Raw genomic sequence first — 19,705 nt, 5'->3', positions numbered from 1 at the left:
AGAAAAGGGATGGTGTATATTATTAGTGTAACGCTGGATTCATTTTATGGTTCATCTGATTGGGGAAGAGCTTTAGTTCAAAGTATTCATCAGTAACACCATGGTTCGATCCTCTTGATATAGAGAGGACTAGGGAACCGGGAGCGTTGTCCTCCCCGCCTCTTGCAATTAGCATGGCTAGCAAAATAAAAAAAGCAATGCATATTTCTTTTGTTAAGGTGTCAATTATATGACACAACGTTGCGAGTATACAAAAGAACCGCTCCCCATCTGATAGACTACAACTTCGCAACGTCCATTCCAATGGGGAACGTCCACTTTCATTTATTCCCCAAGGGCACGTAGAATAAATGCGAGGATCAGATACGTTTTTTGAAGAACCAGCTCCATTGAGGGAAAAATGTACAGCCCCATTGGGCCAACGTCTTTGCTTTACCAAACATTTCAGACGCATGTCATTGGCGTATTCATCTAATACCTGAAGTCTGTTCAAATGACCTTTTTTCGCAGGCCAGTAAAGAGGACTTTCCATCCCACAACACATCACCGTCATAATTAACACAAGCATATACTAAAGAAAAATGGCGTATGGAACCAGCTGTCACTTTCCTGTTACTCTTCTTATATCTTGATCATTGGCCTTTTCATTTTAAGGAAGCGGGTGCCTCTACTTTTCACTCTCCTTTGTTTCAGCTGGATCCTCGGGCATCTGAACAGACATCTCAATAGCGTTCTGCGGTGGCTTATCCTCTTGGGGACCGGGATTTTCAGCCGGTTCAGTGGACGTCAGCTTAGCAGCGGCAACAACCTTTAAAAAGAGCAGAAAATAAATAAACTATTCCATGCAATCTGTTTTTCCCCCAGTATTAAAATGGAAAAGCTGAAATAAGTTAACAAGATGTATTTAAGTAATAACATTATTGAATGATACGTCAGAGCCCTTTTTACCTAGTTTAACAATATCTCTTAGTCGGTCAATTCTAGTTTGCCATACCTTTGAATATATGTACTTTTTGGCACATTCCAATGTGTGTGTGTGTGTGTGTGTGTGTGTATATATATTATATTATATATATATATACACACATACATATACACACACACACACACACACACAGCGAAGCTGACAATATGATATTATACACCGCAGTGCTCTGGCAGAAAACCTACCGGATCCTGCTGCGAGGTGCAATTTTCCTGTTCGGATTGCCCCTGATGCCCAGTCGGCTCCTGCAATATTCCTCTTCTGTCAAGCACGCTGCAAAAAGAGTAAATTAGCTTTTTTTTTGGATTACGAAAAGACAGTGTAAAAAAGTATTTTCATCTTAATGTAACCGGAGTCAACTGAATGAGCGAATGGACTGGTTAACTGGTGGGCATTGGTTACAGGTGAAGGCACTGGGAACACTGGTGATTTTAATTTGAACAGCACCCACAACAGAGCACATCATCTTTATAGTTATAGGAACCCACGGCATACAACGAAGCAGATTCAGAGATGAAATCAGCGCTCAGTATAAAAGGTATCACCGCTCAGGGAGCACTACTGTAATCCTAATATATATTTATTATATCTCGTTTCAACAGAAACGGAGGATTTAATCTCATAAGGATTTCAGACACCAAATACAACTGGAACTGACAAAGCATTAGAAAATTAAATAAAAATTACTTGTCTGGGCAACAAAACGCTTAGTAAACACTAAGATTCTATGCTAACCTGGTCAGTTACTGAACTGTGCATTTTCTATTTAGAATCAACTAAAAAATATCAGACAACATTCAGTATGATCTATTCTGCCAGTATTCAAGGAATATTTCTGGCAGAAAGAGACGATGAGGATTTATTTACGTTTTATTTTTGTTTGTTTGTTTGTTTGTTTTTTAAGCGTATGTCAGACTCATCACCAGAGCTAACATCTTCCAGCAAAGATGACAAAACTCCAAGAAGGAAAGAACTACAGTGCTCTGGATGTTGAACTTAAACAAAGATAGATTACAAAAAGGTGGACAGTTGCTTTGATGACTCGATCGATACACGTTTCAATTTTACAGATCACCCCAACTGATCGGTACCTTGGCTGAACAGGCCCACAAAGAACTTCACAACAGTTCTTCGCCAGGTTTCCATGACTGTATGGGTTCTGAACTCTGTTTTTACCAGTCCAGGAGCCTTTTATCTGTCAAGAAAAAAATAAAAAAAGTTGTGCTATAACCACAAGAGATTCTGTAGGATCCTCCAGGGAACCCTTTGATTTACACAAAGTACGCAACGTATTAAATCAGGTTGGAATTTCAGATTGTGGCTTAATATATTTCAGTTGAAGGAAAGTCAAAATATGTAAGAGGCAGTGAAAAATACACAAAGTGAATAAAATAAAAAAAAAAAAAAGTAAAAAGAATAATAAAATAAAAATCAGATCTTGAACGAGCACTTACATCCTCATTAGTTGTCTGATTCAAGGAAACCAAGAATGTGTGGAAACCAGTTAATCCTACGACGGACCACAGTGTGAAGAAGCAAATGAAGACTTCCAGAACAGTGAAGTAAAGATTAAGAAATAAAACTTTGTTCGGTCAACAACCGCTCAAAAAAATAAAAAAAATAAATGTAAAAAAAAAAAAATATTTGGCCAATATGTGCCAAGACTAAGCATTTTATGACCAGTTCTTCCCCCTTTTGAACCCAATCACATTCTGCTTTCTCATGTATTATCTTTCATTACATAAAGTGTATTCTTCTTCTTATTGCCTTTTCCAATTTCATTATTCGGTTTAGGCCTAGGCTAACCTCCTCTTCTATATCAATTCCATTCCACGATTCTCCTTTTCCTATTTCCTTCATCCTGTTGTGCAAGGGGTTAATGACAGGGAATTACATGTGCAATGATACATTCCTTCTCCCAGACAAACCAGTTTCCTGATCAGAAGGTCTAAATCCAAAAAAAGTTGGAATAATCGCTAAATAAATGATACATTTGGGGGGGACGCGCGCGGTCACCACACGTATAGTTTTTAATTTTCGGGGGGGTTGTTCCTTTCAACTGTTCTAATAAACATCAATGAACAGAAGTCTACTCATCACTGAATATCAAAAGGATATGTGCCTGGGCTTTCTTTGATTGTATTCAAGAAACCAACTTGCAAAGTATCTGTAAAAGCAAAAATAAAAAAAAAAAAAACATTAGAAAAGAAGCTTTGGCGTTTTTCAACATTTGTGGTAGATACGATATAATTTGGAAGACCAACTCACTTAGAGCAACATATACAATGTTGAAGGAGAAGATGTAAATGGTCAGAAGGGACAAAGACAGAATGAAGAGGTAGAAATACCGATAATTCCTCTTTCCAACACAGTTTCCAACCCATGGACAATGATGGTCGAAACGCTCTGTAAAAGAATGGTACTCATGTTGAAGTAATTGGGGTTTCCGAAAAGTAGCGTTTGTGTAAAATATCTATTCTAATTAAATTCGATAAAAACAGATTAGGGTGAATGTCTCCCAAGAGGTGATTAAAAAAAGGTTTTTATAAAAAAATACCATATCCTTTGTTGATTGCATAATCTATAAATTATATAGGTTTTTGCTGATGATGTCCCTTTAACACTTTCACCCCCATTTTTTCCTGTTGGATGCGCTAAAGCACATAAAATTGGATAAAAATGACCCAAGATCAACAGATAATAAGAAGGCTGCTGTTACATTCGGGAGACAACCTCAGACCCACAAATATTAGTTTGTTATCTTGCAGTCCATGATGCAGGATCATGAGCAGAGCATCCTAACCCATGCAGTCCTATAGATTTACCCCAGTGAGTTACTCACCCACGCAGTTATCACAGATACTGCAGTGCGAGGCACGGGGAGGACGGAAGATTTTGCAAGTGTAACAGTATTTCAGCTTCACAATCTGATTGTTTATTTGGACGTTTTTTATGCGAGGTGGTGGCCGTTGACCCTGGGGGACATTCCCATTGGCTGCCTCTGAAACAAAAAAAAAAAAAAAAAAAAAAAAAAAGAAAGAAAGTTTATAGAGAAAAATATTTCGAGACAATTTGTATGAAGTGCTTAGCGCCATTATATTTTTTTTTTTTTATAGTGGAACACACTTGCAACATTAATTCCTGTTGCCACTGGAAAATTGATGATTTACCGAGGGCAGGAAGTTTACCTTCTTTCTATGCCTGCCTTAGTAAGGAAAATACAAAAAAAAAAAATAAAAAAAAAGTAACAGGGATCCACATACTGTAACATATTTGTTCCAGAAAGAAAGGGGAGGAACAGAATGCAAATATCTGCCGTCTCGTTCAACTTGTTCCACGTCATGCCAGCTAAATTTAGACGCCGGGCATATAAAAAGACTCATTCCCAATTCTTAACCCTGTATCCTAAGGCACGCTGAATAATATGAAACAGAGGCCGCGTTTCAGAATCTTGTGGTTGCGGAGATTCCATTAGTCAGGCCGTTGTGAGGTTTTCTTTGTGTGGGGACAGGCTATTTGAAAGTACATACCAAGAGGAAAAACGAATATGGTTGTGTAGCTCCAAAGATGGAGTCGTTCGTCAAAATTTTATTAGGCCAACATAAAAAGATGAAGTGCTATAAGCTTTGGAGACCTCGGAGGTCTTTTCTGCAGAAGACAATTAAGTAATTCCATATGAAGAAGACCTATAAGCACCTAAAGCACTGTGTGACTCTATATATCCTTCTGTGCTAGCCCAAGTCTAAAGACTCTCCGTACAAATGAGTAAACATGCTTAATGTTCTGATACAACACAGGTGGCACACATACATGGAACCCAACTGGGTAATGACATTCACGTATCGTAATGTACGTAATTATAATACAATCTTTTAAAGAAGCAAACGAAAATACAAGCGGCCCTCACACTTACATCACGTAAGAGTCCAATCTGATTTTAAAGTAAATAACTAGCATCAAAGGTTATGTTGACCTAAGGTCTGGCCAACAATTTTCCTATAGAAAAAGTATTTAAAGTGCACTTTTTTGGAACATTTCCATTTTATTTCTAGGCCTTTCTGCCTCTATGATCAATACACGTTATTCAATGTTTAAAGCCTAAGAAACAAATCACAGAAAACAAGTTCTAGGATTTACCGCTTTATTAGTATGTGATTGAGACAGGGAAGTCTGAATGACTTTAAGGCTTCAAGTAAATCCGCAGTTTATGATAAAACCGAAGGCTTTGTTCCATTAATGTGCTCCAAAGCGGGTACATGGCCGGTGTCATTCCTTACCTATCTCCATTTCAATGAAAGCTGCTTCGTCGGGCAGGGCGCGCGGTATAACGCCGGGATCACTGAAACTCGTCCGCAGCAAGGTGGCCATAGAAAAAAGGAAGAGCACGGCTGCAAAAACCGGGATGGCTGGAGAGAGGTGGACTGCTAGGTAACGACACCTTCAGAAACAAGGAAATAGATATCAAAAATAGAAAAACATGTAGCGGTGCAGTCACAAAGAAAACTGTGGGCCTTCAGTGGGATATTGATTTGTTTGGTAGCATTTCTATTAAAATCGACTTTACCTACACACCATGTACAGGCCCAGACTGGTCACCAGGCAAATGCCCATCTATCAATAGGCAGATTAGATAGACAGACACATTGGTCGGGTCCTGAAAACAGGAGGATAACATGGCGGCTCCCATGGTATCCATTACATAGGTGTATGTTTTTGTACCCAGAACAAAAGGATCTCTTAAAAAGGTTGTAGCAACACAAATTACCTAATTGTGTGACCTAATTAGCCAGCCTTCGAACAAATAAACGGTGAAACCGGTCACACCTCATTGCGGCTTTAAAAACTGCCTCTTGACAGGACAATAAAAATTATTCACACATCATAACACAAACTAAAGCAAACAGGCCTGTTCCTGGTTGTGGCCCAACAACCCCATGTTATTAATTATTACTATTTGGTGGAAGCTTCTCTCACTTTACTGGTTCAGTTTGAAGCATTATCTAAATGTCAGGGGGATTGCGCAAGCTCTGAACTTTAGAAAGTCCAGCTGACAATGGCTAAAATAATATGCAACATATTTTTTGTACGGGGATCACTTACACTCAGAACAATAAATTACCAATATTACAAAGAAAAATACAAAGTACAAAATAGTAACACTATCTGCCTGCAAAATACTAAGTTTAGGATGTGTGCCTAAAAGTGGCAAAACGAGTTATTCCTGCCCTAAAAATATCTGTTGTCCACACCCCACCTCTACAAAGCCCACGTAAACCCCTCAACAATGGGTAGGTTAACAATAGAGGATCGCTAACCTACTGGGAGGAATACACACGCAGCTCCTGACGATAAGAGGATTTGTGCACAATGTTGTTAATAATACTGACTTTTCAATAGTACTACTATATCTGTTTATGGAAACACAAGCTTGCCAACCTTGATTGCAAAAAACAGGGGGGGGGGGGTGTTAGCGATCCGCTGTCCCAAAAGGTCAACAAGGAATAACTCTGATGTGCCCAGCCGGCACATATATACTATGGAGGACTGTGCCCAGGTGGCACCGTCTCTACAGAACCCGGTACCTGGCGCTTCTCATGAGTTTGGAAAAAGGAACCACCGGTGGCTACATAAATGAACACCCGCACAGGTACCATTCCAAGGTACGCAAATATTTGTAGGTGCCAGACAAGTATATCCATGCCAAACCATGTTTAATAACGTAACAAGGAAGTAATGTAACAAGAGTTTACAACAACAACAAAACTCTGCATTCAGCTTGGCTGGGTGGTATGAATCAGTAACAGGACTTCAGCTGAGGCAAATCATAACTTCTCCTGATTCCAATATACACTGATCCAGGGAAAAGTAATGAAAAAGTACCATTGATCTGTAATCTTATAGAAGTCTCCTGAGTTTTTGTTTTTCCTCGCCAAAATCTTTGCAAAGACACATAGTTTCCACTGATCCATATAACAGTAGATACGACTTGCAAATGTATAGAACTTACTCAAAAGCAAAGAAGAGAGAACACGTGCCCAGTATAAGAATCAATGTTAGATAGAAGATGCCTTTCTGCCTGGCCATCATCACCCGGCCATCGCAGCAGAACGTGTTCTTCCCCGGAAGCTTCTCCCATTTCCGCGTAACCTTCTTCCTCACCATCATCACCGACATGGTTCCACCTCTGCTTTTCGAAGCCCTCTCTGAATGCAGCCTACGCACAGCTCCAGATATGCTATCCAAGGGTCTCCGTCCCAAGCCTATGTGTGCAAGGCTTCATAATCACGCCGAACAACGACCTGGATGCGATATAAAAAAAAAAAAAAAGGAAACTTAAAATCTAAAATCACCGTCTACATTATCCGACACATGATATGTGGTCAAAGTCTTGAAAATCTGAAAGCTTTTCTACAAGGATCACATTTTAAATCACTGCATAAAGTCTCCTGAATAGGTGGGGTTCTCAGGATACTCGCATATACAGCCAACATAATAATATTAATGAGGTCAACAATATTTTCACAGGAGGGACTGGTATTATTCATGCCTGCAAATTGTAACTCTAGATATGTTAATATTTGCATTACACTGCGACTAGTACAGTGGTTACTTAAAGCTTCTCCGTCACACCATAATCCGCCATAAACTAAATTCCTAGGACATGCTGTATAGTCAAAAGGTCATTGGTTAATGGAAACCGGGAGTCTTCTCTGGAATAGACTTTGGAAGAAATATTTGACGTAAAAAAAGCGTTCCCCCTACCACTGAGATTTACAAGATACAAAACGTATGGAAGGAAGGGTCTAGAAAATGGTGGTGACAACTGTGACTGGCTGACCAGAAACATTAAAAAGATTAAAGGGCAGCAATAAGTGTAACTACGGTCCTACTGTACTCCTTGTTGAGAAGCGTCGCCCATTACAGCGGAGATCTGGATACCTTACCCTGGGTCCTAGCGGTTAAGTGATTTCTACCACCGCAGGCAGTCCAGGCTCTTTGGGCACCGCTAGGTTAATTGGGAAGTAACAGATGTGGACAGAGAGGTTCCAGCGCTGCTTATACTAGGTTCATTATGCACATGCTCCCTTCTTCGTAGGAGTTGGATAAATAAAGTAATCCACATATGTTTACACACAGTGCTTTAAGGTTATATGATAAAAAATGTTTAGCTGCTGCTAAATCTACATTAGGGCTCAACTATTGATAATTTTCATAATCTATTAGTTGGCAGATTTTTTTAATTAATCGGATAAAAAAAACATTTTCCATTTATTTAAAATAACTGGATGTTATAAACAAACAGCAGACTTACCCCCCCCCCTTGCTCTACGTAAATTGTTTGATTCAGCAAAGTACGAATTCATATAAGGAAAAATCAATATATTAAACCCATTTCTTTTCCATTTCTCTCCCAACTTCACTTGATGAAAACTTCTCTTGACGGAAGAGATATTATAATTGAGAACTGGAGGGCAAGAGGCTTAGATGTAATGTGAGGAAGTTTCGCTTATAATGTATATTGATATAAAGCAGTTGAAGAGATTGTGAATTCACCTATTTGTGAGCAGTGCATGAGATATACATATTCTAAAGATGAACACGTTCTCTCTCATTTCACGAATTAAAGCAGAAGACTAACTTGCAAAAAAAAAAAAAAAAATCCATCTCATAACTCTGGAACAAAAATTGTTAAAAAAAACCAACAAAAAAAAAAAAAAACAACCCACTATACATCTATAAAGGAAGATCAAAATCACCCTTTGCACTGAACAATGTTACATCCGTGTAATTCTTAGTATAGATAAAGCAGAATACACAAACTGTTTTTTGGGGTTATTCATTTTATACACAGACTTTCTAAGTGTGGCGTTCTACTTTAAAACCAGCGCAAACACAAGAACTAGGTCAAACACAGCAAGAGATACCATTCTTCCAATACTGAGGTGTGCTAGAAACAGCCTGCCTGCGTTCCTTATCATTCAATGTTGATTTATAGATTTCTTTCGTGTTTTCTTATTCGTTGGACCGACTTCAAAGGTCACTGTAGCTAAGGCTCCAGAACATGTAACTTGATTGCAGAATCTCCAATGCACATGCTAAGTACATATGATCATCGGTTTTATAAGATTGTTTGAAAACCCTGGCTACACAAAGACATGTTTCTACCGGTAATAAAATCCTGAGTCCCCGTTTGATCGCTGGCCTCCTTTTAAAGCCAGGAATCAAAAGAGGGACATCAAGATCTAAAAAGAAACGAGGCCATAGACATCAATACGTCCCGCACATTCTGTCCTTGGAAAAAATATTTGCGGATATGTTCTATAAAGCAGTTTGGAAACAGCCTTCTTCTGGATCTTCTGAAATATATATATATATATATATATATATATAGTATTATACTTACACTATGACAGTGTTTTAAATAGAATATATTTTCCATTTTAAAACAATTACATTATTTCCCAATTCCATAAAAATGACACTAAAATTACGGAGGTAGAATTGCACAAGTTTCCATGCAGAATATATTTATAATCAAGTCACTGGTTTACTGTTCCAAGTAATTAGCAGCATAATTATTATTCATATACTTTGTTAAATAATATTAACTTATTTATGGCTACTTGGCTAATTGTTGAGGGTATGCATGTAGAACACGCCTATAAAACCATAACAGATACCGAGAATGCCTATAACCTCTTTACGCATTTATTCTGTACAACGTCATCACAGAAAGCTTGGAACGTCTTGGGCAAAGAGTGACTGCTCTACACTACACCCTACTACTTACAAGCAATGCAGTCCCACGAGAACCAATAGTGGCCCATCTAGGCCACATGATCGCTGTGACCACCAATGGTGTGTAGATGACTGGCCTACGTAGGGAGTTGTTCTGGAAGACTGCATATGAGCCTACAGCTCTAGAGATGCGCGCGTGTGTGTGTGTGTGTGTGTCGGGACGCCCTGTACCCCGACTGGGTATTTCCACCAAACTACGCTTCCTCCTGTCGGGACACCAGCAGCTAACCCCTTCAGCGCCGGACAGAACCAGCATTGTAAAGAGAAGGGGGATACCGCTGCACCACAGAGTCTTATTTATTGCCCTGATGGTGGAAATGGACATTTTCAATGAACAAATGTCCTGCTCCTTATCACCCATGTGTACTAAAGAATGTAAAATATCAACGGGAATATACTTCAACTGTATTTTTATCATATGAATTCATAGGGGTGCCAATAATTATGACATATATTTAAAAAAAAAATTTTTTATAAACATGTGTTGTGTTTGCAATTGTTTGATATCCATGAGCGCGGAGTATTTTCATACCTGGGAACTTCTGGGCTCCCCGGAGCCTACCCTTGTGGGACACGGCCAGGACTGCCCACCGACGTTGGCGAGAGGTCCCTCTGTCATCGCAGGAAACACCCCCATTTAAAGGGGAAATGGGCAAGAAGTGGGGCATGTCAAGACCCCGCTCCCGCGGCCTGGAGCATTCAGGTGTTGACCCAGAGAATTTGTGCTTCTCCTATTGTTCTCTGGGTCAAACCCGCAGAGATCCCAGTATTGAGTATTTTGTGTGTTTGAATACGAAGTCTTAAACAATAAAGACAATTTCCCAGTCTTCCTTGCTCATATTTACCAAGAGTGCCAATATTTGTGAAGCGCACTGTAAAATAAATATTTTATAGGAGGAACCAGTAAAAAAAAAAATATATAAAAAAATTGATGTTTACATTTAATCAAATATAAGAGAAAGGGTAAAAAGCAATATTATTTGGGATAATCTTATGTGAAAGCCCCCTAAAAGTAAATCACAAAGTGTCTGTCACGCATTTGTATAAAGAATGAAGACGGAATGTGGCCACACTGAAATCTTTGTTTTTACAAGGACAATCCCCCTTCAACTATTCCAGCTGTCAAGCAGATCTTAAAACCAAACCTACCATTATATCTAAGAATAGATCTGAAGAAACATTCAAAAAAAAGAAGCTTCTTGGAAAATCTAGCTCGTTGTTAAAGGGGAAACGAATGAAATAACTGTAAAAAGCAGAACCTCGTGTCTTATGATCAAGGGCAAGTTCCTAATTATGTACAACATACTGTATGTACTCCGTAGTTTTCCTAAATTAACCATAAAAAATAATTTGTATTATTATTTCAGTTCTGTATGTATACATGTTCCTATTTAATTGAAACAGAACCGGACGGCAGATCAGACCCATTTGGTCCGTCCAGTCTGCCCGTTTTTCCTGCGGTAAAGACTCAAACCTTCATTAGCCTTTGGTCTCGTCTTAGATTCAGGATCCGTATGCCTATCCCATGTAGGTTTAAATTCCCTTGCTGTTTAAACCTCTACCACTTCTGCTGGGATGATGTTACACATATCTACAACCTTCCCAATACTCTAAACCTTCCTTGCTTTACTTAAGCTTTGGACGCTCAAGTTTTAGACTATGAGTAGTATCAGAGCCGGCCTTAGGCGTTGTGGCGCCCTGTGCGGACTACTCCTCTGGCGCCCCCCTCACTGCCCCTTCAAACTACCCCCCATGCCCCTCAAACTACCCCTCCCCTCTGCCCCTTCAAACTACCCCCCCTGTCCATTCAAACTACACCCCCCCTGTCCCTTCAAACTACACCCCCCCTGCCCCTTCAAACTACACCCCCCCCTCTGCCCCTTCAAACTACACCCCCCCCTCTGCCCCTTCAAACTACACCCTTCAAACTACACCCCCCCCCCACTTACCTTGTTGCCGGAGTCCTGCGGTGAGAGCGGGAGGCATCCGTCTTCTCTCTCTGCCGCGGTGCCGGCATTTCATGTTGAGAGCCGGAATAGTCCGGCGCTCAACATGAGATGCCGGCACAGCGACGGAGTCACGGAGAGTAAGGGGCGCCGAGCGGTTGCCGAGAACTTCACGAGCAACCGCTCGGCGCCCCTGACCGGGACTTAGATTTAAGCATCATTTTTTTTTTAAACTTTATTTAACATGAATGATGTTAAATAAAGTTTTAAAAAAAACACAAAAAAAAACAAAACGATGCTTTAATCTAAGTCCCAGTCAGGCGCCCCTGCAACCATGGCGCCCTGTGCGGTCGCACAGGTCGCACACCCCTAAGGCCGGCCCTGAGTAGTATATAGAACTATAAAAGGTGCATAGAAATCAGAGAAGACGGGGATACATGGTTCTAAATATCAGATCAATTAAGCTGTTAGGAACATTAACATAAATATATCTTATAAATTAAGCTTTTCACAGCTTTTATTGGGACCGGAGAACTGCCTAATCTGCTGATCTCCTGATCCTGCTGTTGACTGACAAAGGTACCCAACCTGCTTGAATGGGCTTGTATGCGTTATTCTTCCAGCGCCATGTTTACATTATGCGTGTTTTACGAGTCGCTAGGGCTCCCAGTGTTTTGAGTCTTTTCATACGATTATTCTAAGCAGACTCAATAACCACCTTATCCACAAGTAAACAAACCTCATATCATTCTACTCCTTCCCCCCTACATCTAATCTGTGCCGTTCTGCATGAATATTACTCTACATTTTAGACAAAAAAAAAAATGATTTGAGCTCTCCTGCTGTTAAATAAATAAAATCAATTGAAAAAAAATCCTTCCAATTTAAGTTTAATAACTAAAAAAAGTTTTTTGGTTTTGTCGCCAAATAAGCATTCCCTCACAAAAGTTTACATGATTAAATATTTTTTCTGCGTAGGGCTTCGGCATTCAACAGTAGTTGGAATACCGTTTCTAATGCTGAGCTTAATTAAAAAGTGTTACATTTATGCAAGTCAATGTAACAGAAGATCATATAATGTTACGCTTATTCATTCTGAATTCACACTGTTTTAATTATGACGGAATCGCTCATTCATATTTTCTGTAGCCATGATTAGCGCTAGCCCACTGCCATGCGGCACAAGAAAACAGAGCTGATGGGTTTAAAGGCTCTGTGGCTATAGCGCTTCTTTCGAGAGCTCGGCATACAAGCTATTGGGGCTCTGAATGTTGCAGCAGGGCTGTACCCTCAAAATAAATGGCATACAAATTAAACTTGAGGTAGATATATGCATTTGTCACCAGCGCATCCGATCAAATATATAGAATAATAAAATGGGACTATGGGAACATCCTTCTTGAACACAACATCTACCAGATACGAAGGAAAAGGCATTCTGCCAAGACGTGAAACCGCTGTTGCCATATTGTCATTTTTAAATATTAATATTCTTTATATAAAAAAAAAAAAAAAAAAAAAGTTTCAGGATTCAGTGCTATCAGCGCTTTCCATCCACTAGCAGCCATTTAAAAGTAATTATTTTGCCAATATTTCCTACCATCTGTCCCAGCACTCACAATATTTAATGATGTGTCCTTACAGAATCGCAGGGCCTTTCTCTCCTGTCAGTCTTATAACAGATGTAACATTACGGAACAATGTACCGCTGTCACCCAAGTGTGCAAAGCCGAAGCCTTGCTGCAGTCGTTACTTTGCGAAAGCAAAAACTTATTCAGGGGGATTTAAATAAAATAAAAAAAATTTAAACCTTGGAATTTAAGGCACCTTAGCAACGTTAAATAGTGAATTTTAATACTTTTTGGAACCATGGCCAGATCGTGATTTAGTGGCCTTATTAGGAAACTTGTTCATGGCTGAAGCTTGACAGTCAGGTATTTATAAAGAACATTTCTTGTTGGAAAGTTTTAAAAGTGGTGCAGTCTCCTTAGCAACGAGCGTAATATGAATTTGCCAAATTACTACAGTCATACCCTGGCATTATACGTCAATACATTGCATGGTGGTAAAACAGGTGGACTGTCCTGCCCCTTTAATGATCTCAACTAACCGCACCCTTGGAACGCTTATGTCCTACCCAACAAAGGTGACCCACTTTTGACATCTGAAATGTTGGGGGGGTATGGTGAAGGAAGTTCATCTTTCAAGTACCCAATGTTGAGGTTGTAAAAGCCAAATATAATGGGTATAGCTGCATGGGACACAATGAACGTTGGCATGAACCCAAATCTGAAGGGAGCCCAGCGGTTCTGCATTACGTCTCTGGGACATCTAGCAGGAGAGTGCAGTGGATCTCGGTTTCTGTAGCAGTGAAGTCAACATCAACCAACAGAGCAGCCAGCAAGATCACAGACATGTAACCCTCTAATGAGGACATCAGGTAGACTAGAGGCTTCTCATTGGTTTATGCATGCAAGTCTTCACCCCTCCAGCCCAATACTCCTCAATCCGCCTGTGCTTTTACACCATTTAATGAACAGACCAATACACCCTTCTCCTCTCAGGTTTTACCCAGCCATACAAGAATACATATACAAAATCTTGAAGCCTGTGAATTACAGAAGTTCCTCCAATGTTTTCCTGTACTGCTCAGCATGTTCAATTCTTTTGCTCAGTTTTATGTTGCTTTATGTCTCTGACCAGCCACGTATTCTTGGCTAAGTTTAGGATAATGTATGCAGGACAATAAATCATTCTGCGGTATTCTGCCGACCGCCTCATAGCGGATTGAACTTTGCTCATCCTGACTAATGAATCCCGAAAGCTGCATGGATTTTCTGGAAATTAGCTGCTCAGCATAAATGCCTGGTAGTCTTTTCTTCGCGGTGACAGTATTTCCAGCCATATAGGCTCTTGCGATAAGGGATGACCAGCAACATATCTTGAGTTGTGCCGTGATGCTGGTAATGGGCACCAGAATTAATATGTACGTACAGTGTTGTGTTCAGAGGTTATTTAATGTAAAACGAGTTAGGCTTGAGGCCTACCAACACACAATAAAGTCGATTCCCAATTAGAATAGTAAGAGCATCCTGCAACTGGTAAAGAAAGTACGCTAAATGGGAGGCACAACAGCAGCGAGGTTTTTGATGGAGATGCTCTCCTAGGCCTGAGTACCCTCAGCTGCCCACACGCTCGGACCTACAAAGTCTTCCTCTGTCCGTGAGGAGTCCTTGTGGAGGGACGTGACGTCATAGCACACTACCTCCAAAGGAGAACCGGCGTAAAGGTGCGATACTATGGGGGTCCGTGGTGGATAACCACTCTGTAGTGAAAATGGATGGGTTAAAAGGGAGTTTAGCGATCTCCTGGTAAACTGAATTGTGGCCCACCAGGGAGCCCGATCGCCCAATAAGAAGTCAATCTTCGGCACATTTGTGGCAAGTTAATAATAAATATGGAAACCTTTCATATACTGGGCAAGCATCTTACAAATAACCTGTAGAGGTTTAGATAAAAGTCTGGAAACGGAAAAAGTAATAATTTTTGATTAAAGTCTTCAGAAATATTTGCCTATAACGAATAGCTAAAACAAACATAATTATTAATTAGCATAATGAGGAAGTGGACAATCACATTAAACTTTCCAGGAAGGTCTGTAGAGAAAATAAAACATGTACGTCTTTCCATTAGTAAACGGAACCGTTCCACTGTTGATCATAACCCTAGCAATGAAATCCTGAGGGTAATTAGCTGTCGTCTCGTACCTATTACAGCACACAAAAAAAATATGTCAACTCCCAAGAGATCCCAGAGCAGTAATAAATGTATGTTAAATTATGCAACCAATGTAAATAGTTCCCACATACTAAACGGTGAGGTGATTAAAAACCAGTACCCATTTATAATTGGCATCCGAGACAAGATCTCTAGCCATTGACGCCCTACTATATACACTATGTATACACACTCGCTTGTTATGCGATGCAGTACTTGTTCCATTATCCTTTATTTATTAAGCGCCAACATATTTTGTAGAGCTCTAGAATTTCAAAAAAGGTGGTCAACAAAAAACATAACAAAGATACATTTACACACACAGATTGCCACCTAGCCTTACGACAATTTAATATAAGGTTCCTAGAAAGAATAGCGGGCTTGTAGGGCTCTGCTAGCAAGTTTAGTACGTGTCCCGTTTATCCATTGTACAGCGCTGCAGAATACAACAGCGCTATACGAATCAAAACAATAATAACCTTTAGTGATGGAGGTGGATGGCTGGGGGTCATAGCCAGAAAAAAAGTCAGATGGCAGCTGGTTTGGAGGGCATTGGCATCACCCTGGTACCCATCAAAATGTACTTGCATTCCATAACCAGAAAGATGGATGACAAGGGCACCCAAAAGCAATCTCAATGGGAACGGCCACCTTCGCAGCATTTGGCATCTAAAATCTTTGCAATCGGTGGTGATATTTGGTTTCAAAGTTCAAGGACTCCGTTAAGGAACCTAAATAATACGGCAGATAGTATAACACTTTACTCATTAGGGTGTTATCACCTGCCATAAAAGATGGAGAGCAACACAAGGAGAGCGGTACATGACGCGAGGAGCAGCCATGGAAATCTTGAGAACAGGAAGGTAAGATGGCGGCTCTCCTGATATATTAGAAACCTTCTCTGTGGTTATACCGTAATCTGCAAACAATTAACATTATATAGCAGATGTTTGGACAAAGTCATATATTCCCTTAAATATTTCTCGGCAACATTGTCTGTAAACATTTGACCTGCGCATCATTAATCCCTAAAGCGCAGAGCAAACGTAGCACAGGCTCTGAAGAACAGAGTTCAACAAAGTGTCATTTACGTGACGTTGCGTACATGGAAACAATTACCATATGTAACAATCTAAACATAACAGCATTTTCTGCCATCTTTACTCTTCTAGACCACATTCGACTGCCTTGCAGTCAAGAAGAGATTTTTTACCTACTTCTGGATCAGACAACATGGCAGAGGTGTCCACATTTTGTTTTCTACAGTAGACCACTTCATCAGAAATGTATGTGTGCGTGGGCCACACTCACTTTTCATTGAGAAAAAACATACAGCAGGACTCATATCATTATACAGCGATCCAGACACAGATTTTCACTGAGAAGTGGACGAAGAAAGAAGACATGGGGAGAAGCAGATAAAGAAAGAAGACAGAAGAACAAGAAGAGGAAAGAGAAGAGAAGCTGCAGAAAACACAGAAGCGGTCGGTGGAGAAGTCAGGGAGACTCCCTGCATCTGCCTAGGCACAGCTCTGGTTGGAGGTGCCGTTACCACTGCAGATCTCATGCGGGTCGCAGCTCAATGTCTAGCAGGCACACATGGCCTGTGTGCGGCACGTTGGACGCCCTTGTTATATGGGTTTGTGGAACGGTTAAACTTGATGGACTATATGTCATTTTTTCAACCTAATTAACTATGCAACTGTGTTACATATAGAAAATTCTACAACGATAAATGCCAAGATGTGACATTTTAGAAAATGTTCCCCTTACTGTAAAAGTTAAGGAAATCAAAGAGCTGCTTGTTTAATTTAACATGTAAGATACATTGTCTAGGAGCTGATAGATGCGTGTAGAATTCAGGTACATGCACGAACATACGTGTAAAATACCAAAAACTAATAGCAGTGGAACATATGTGAATTTTTAGCTTTAACCAATCCTTACAGCCATAGGGTTCATAGTACATAAGGAGGAGGTACCATAAGTGCAGTTGGACATTATAAACCATCCCTTGCTCAATACCAGTTTATCTCCTTTAAAATAAACATAAAGAAAAATCTTGAGTCCACCTGAATCTGTACGACTATGGAACTTACAGGCTTTAATAGTGAAATTACACTGCCCATCCCTGGCATAAGGAAAGGTGAAATAACCGCCAACTGTTCTATATAGGGAAATCGCACACCCACCCGAATCATAAACCAGCCCTGACCTACCGTACAAAGAAAATCATACCTCCAAACGCACATCATCAGATAATTACCCCACCATCATTTACATGGGACTGAACCCCCTCATTCTACCGTACAAGAGAAGGTTAATTCCATGGCCTTCCTTCCAAATGGAACACCCTGATGGTGCATAACGAACTCGAGAAACAATGTCATTTTGTCTGCTTGTCGGTAAACATACCACCTGACCCCAGACAGCCCCCAGTGATACTTAAAGGAAACCGTAACACCTCTAGGACACAACGTTAATGGGAACAGAGTACAAGAGAATAGGAAACTATCAATCCTCCCACATGGAAAAATACACCCTTCTTCCCAAAGTGAGGAGAAAGACCACCCATCCCACCATAAACAGGCCTTCTTCTAGGTCATCTCTTGCCCTGCAGATACCCTCCCTACAACCTCATCTACCATGCAGACCTCACCTGCAGCACTCGGAGAGGAGGACACCCACCATTGTATATGTGTGGACCATGGAGGGACATACTGAGAAAGGAAAGATCAGTGGGAGAAGAAGACTCACCCAACATAGATGGGAAGACACACACTCCACCCTAATCCCTTTGTCACACTGATACGGACAGGCAGCATCCCTCCCCGTATCCTGCCTCTCCCACACTGTCAGAATGATGGCTCGCCTTCCCTTTAACCAGCCCAGCCATGCTGCAGGCTCTGTCCCCCCACACGCGGGGTCTGACCTTTCCACGGCGATCTGGGATCACGCAGGCAGAAATCACAGGCTGTCTCTGGGTGATTAAAGCCCCACATTGTCTGCATGGGGTCAGGCCCCAGACATGCACCGGATTCCAGAGATTTCACAGCCAAGTCCCCACCCTCCGTAAGCCATGAGCAGCACACTCCATGAACCCCCCCATCTCCCCTGTCCACCTATATGCCTTATGCACAGCTACTCGTATACTGGATACAATGCAGCACGGTCGCCACAACCCATTTACCTTCAGATCCGGTCTGATCCCCGGCCCGCACCACATCCAAAGCTTTGATCCCGCTCACACCCCGTTAAATCCAGTACCGTGCCCCCCCCCCGATTATAAAATCCAGTCGGTCCCTGTTTAAACGATTGGGGGCATCCTGTTAATTATCACCGCTCCACTCTGTTCTAGACAGTGCTCCGGGGAATCTCGGCTTCTTTAATTTCACTCCTTTGACGTCACGCGCTCGAGACAGTGATCAGCGCTATTGGTCCAACGAAATCATTAGACCGACCTCTAGCCATTGTCCTAGATTCTGATTGGCCAATATTTGTGCCAGTCGTTCATACCCATTCTACGCCTGGGTCCTAGCGCCGCCCTCAGCTTGTGATCGCAGCGCCTTCCATCCAAAGTCTGCTATCACGTGAAGTATATTCGTGATAAGCAGATTCGATCCATGCTAAGTCTGTCCCCGGGGGCGGGGGGACCAGGCACGCACAGGCTAATGCAGTAAAAGGGGGCAACATCAGCAAGCACCAGCCAGTAGTTAAAGGGTCACTAACATTATATTAAATACAGAGTTCCACTGGTGCTGTACGAATCAACAAACAATAATCAAGGCTATCTACGAAATGAGAGCCCCTAAGGGGCAAGAGCAATAGAGCATACCTGGGAACTCTTTTTGCCCTAGTCTCAGGGTGAAGGGGCAGATTCTCATGGCGGCACAGTGTGGAGCTGACTCATTTCTATTGTACCCAGCTGTGGTCTTATATAAAACGCCCAACTGGTGCTTTTCCTACCAGTATGTTATGGTTTATATCCCTGCTTGAATGCGGGTGATTCTGGGGAGGGCGGAGTGGCATATCTGGGGTATAAGGCATATCTGGGAGGCAGTGTGGCAAGCCTGGGCTCAGATAACAACAAGAAATGCATTTTTCTCAAAGTTTTTTTATTCTGCTGTTTGTTTTTAACATCCAGTTTGTTCATTAAATTATTTTCCATAATCCACAAATGTACATAATTTTTTTATAT

General features: G+C 41.0%; 1 protein-coding gene across 1 annotated transcript; it reads right to left on the bottom strand.

Moving 5' to 3' along the window:
- Window positions 1-667: 667 nt before the first annotated feature.
- On the bottom strand, window positions 668-7,159 carry LOC149281993 (palmitoyltransferase ZDHHC9-like). The gene is made up of 9 exons (XM_089498746.1): window positions 6,993-7,159; window positions 5,263-5,423; window positions 3,828-3,986; window positions 3,254-3,391; window positions 3,104-3,152; window positions 2,440-2,542; window positions 2,077-2,180; window positions 1,171-1,258; window positions 668-808 (listed from the first exon to the last, which is right to left on the bottom strand). Exons 1-9 carry the CDS (start codon window positions 7,157-7,159, stop codon window positions 668-670), a joined length of 1,110 nt encoding a protein of 369 aa, XP_089354872.1.
- Window positions 7,160-19,705: the final 12,546 nt, after the last annotated feature.

The sequence above is a fragment of the Sceloporus occidentalis genome, unplaced genomic scaffold (assembly GCF_023333645.1).
Source record: "Sceloporus occidentalis isolate IW3139 unplaced genomic scaffold, rSceOcc1.0.p SCAF_125, whole genome shotgun sequence".
Lineage (NCBI taxonomy): Eukaryota > Metazoa > Chordata > Lepidosauria > Squamata > Phrynosomatidae > Sceloporus > Sceloporus occidentalis.
This window is presented reverse-complemented; position numbering and strand designations above follow the sequence as displayed.

Coding starts and splice junctions, on each gene's coding strand:
- LOC149281993 (XM_089498746.1), bottom strand. CDS start 7,159: ATGTCGGTGATGATGGTGAGGAAGAAGGTTACGCGGAAATGGGAGAAG. Junction 3,987..5,262: donor TTTCATTGAAATGGAGATAG/GTAAGGAATGAC, acceptor TTTTTGTTTCAG/AGGCAGCCAATGGGAATGTC. Junction 1,259..2,076: donor TGTGGGCCTGTTCAGCCAAG/GTACCGATCAGT, acceptor CTCTTTTTGCAG/CGTGCTTGACAGAAGAGGAA.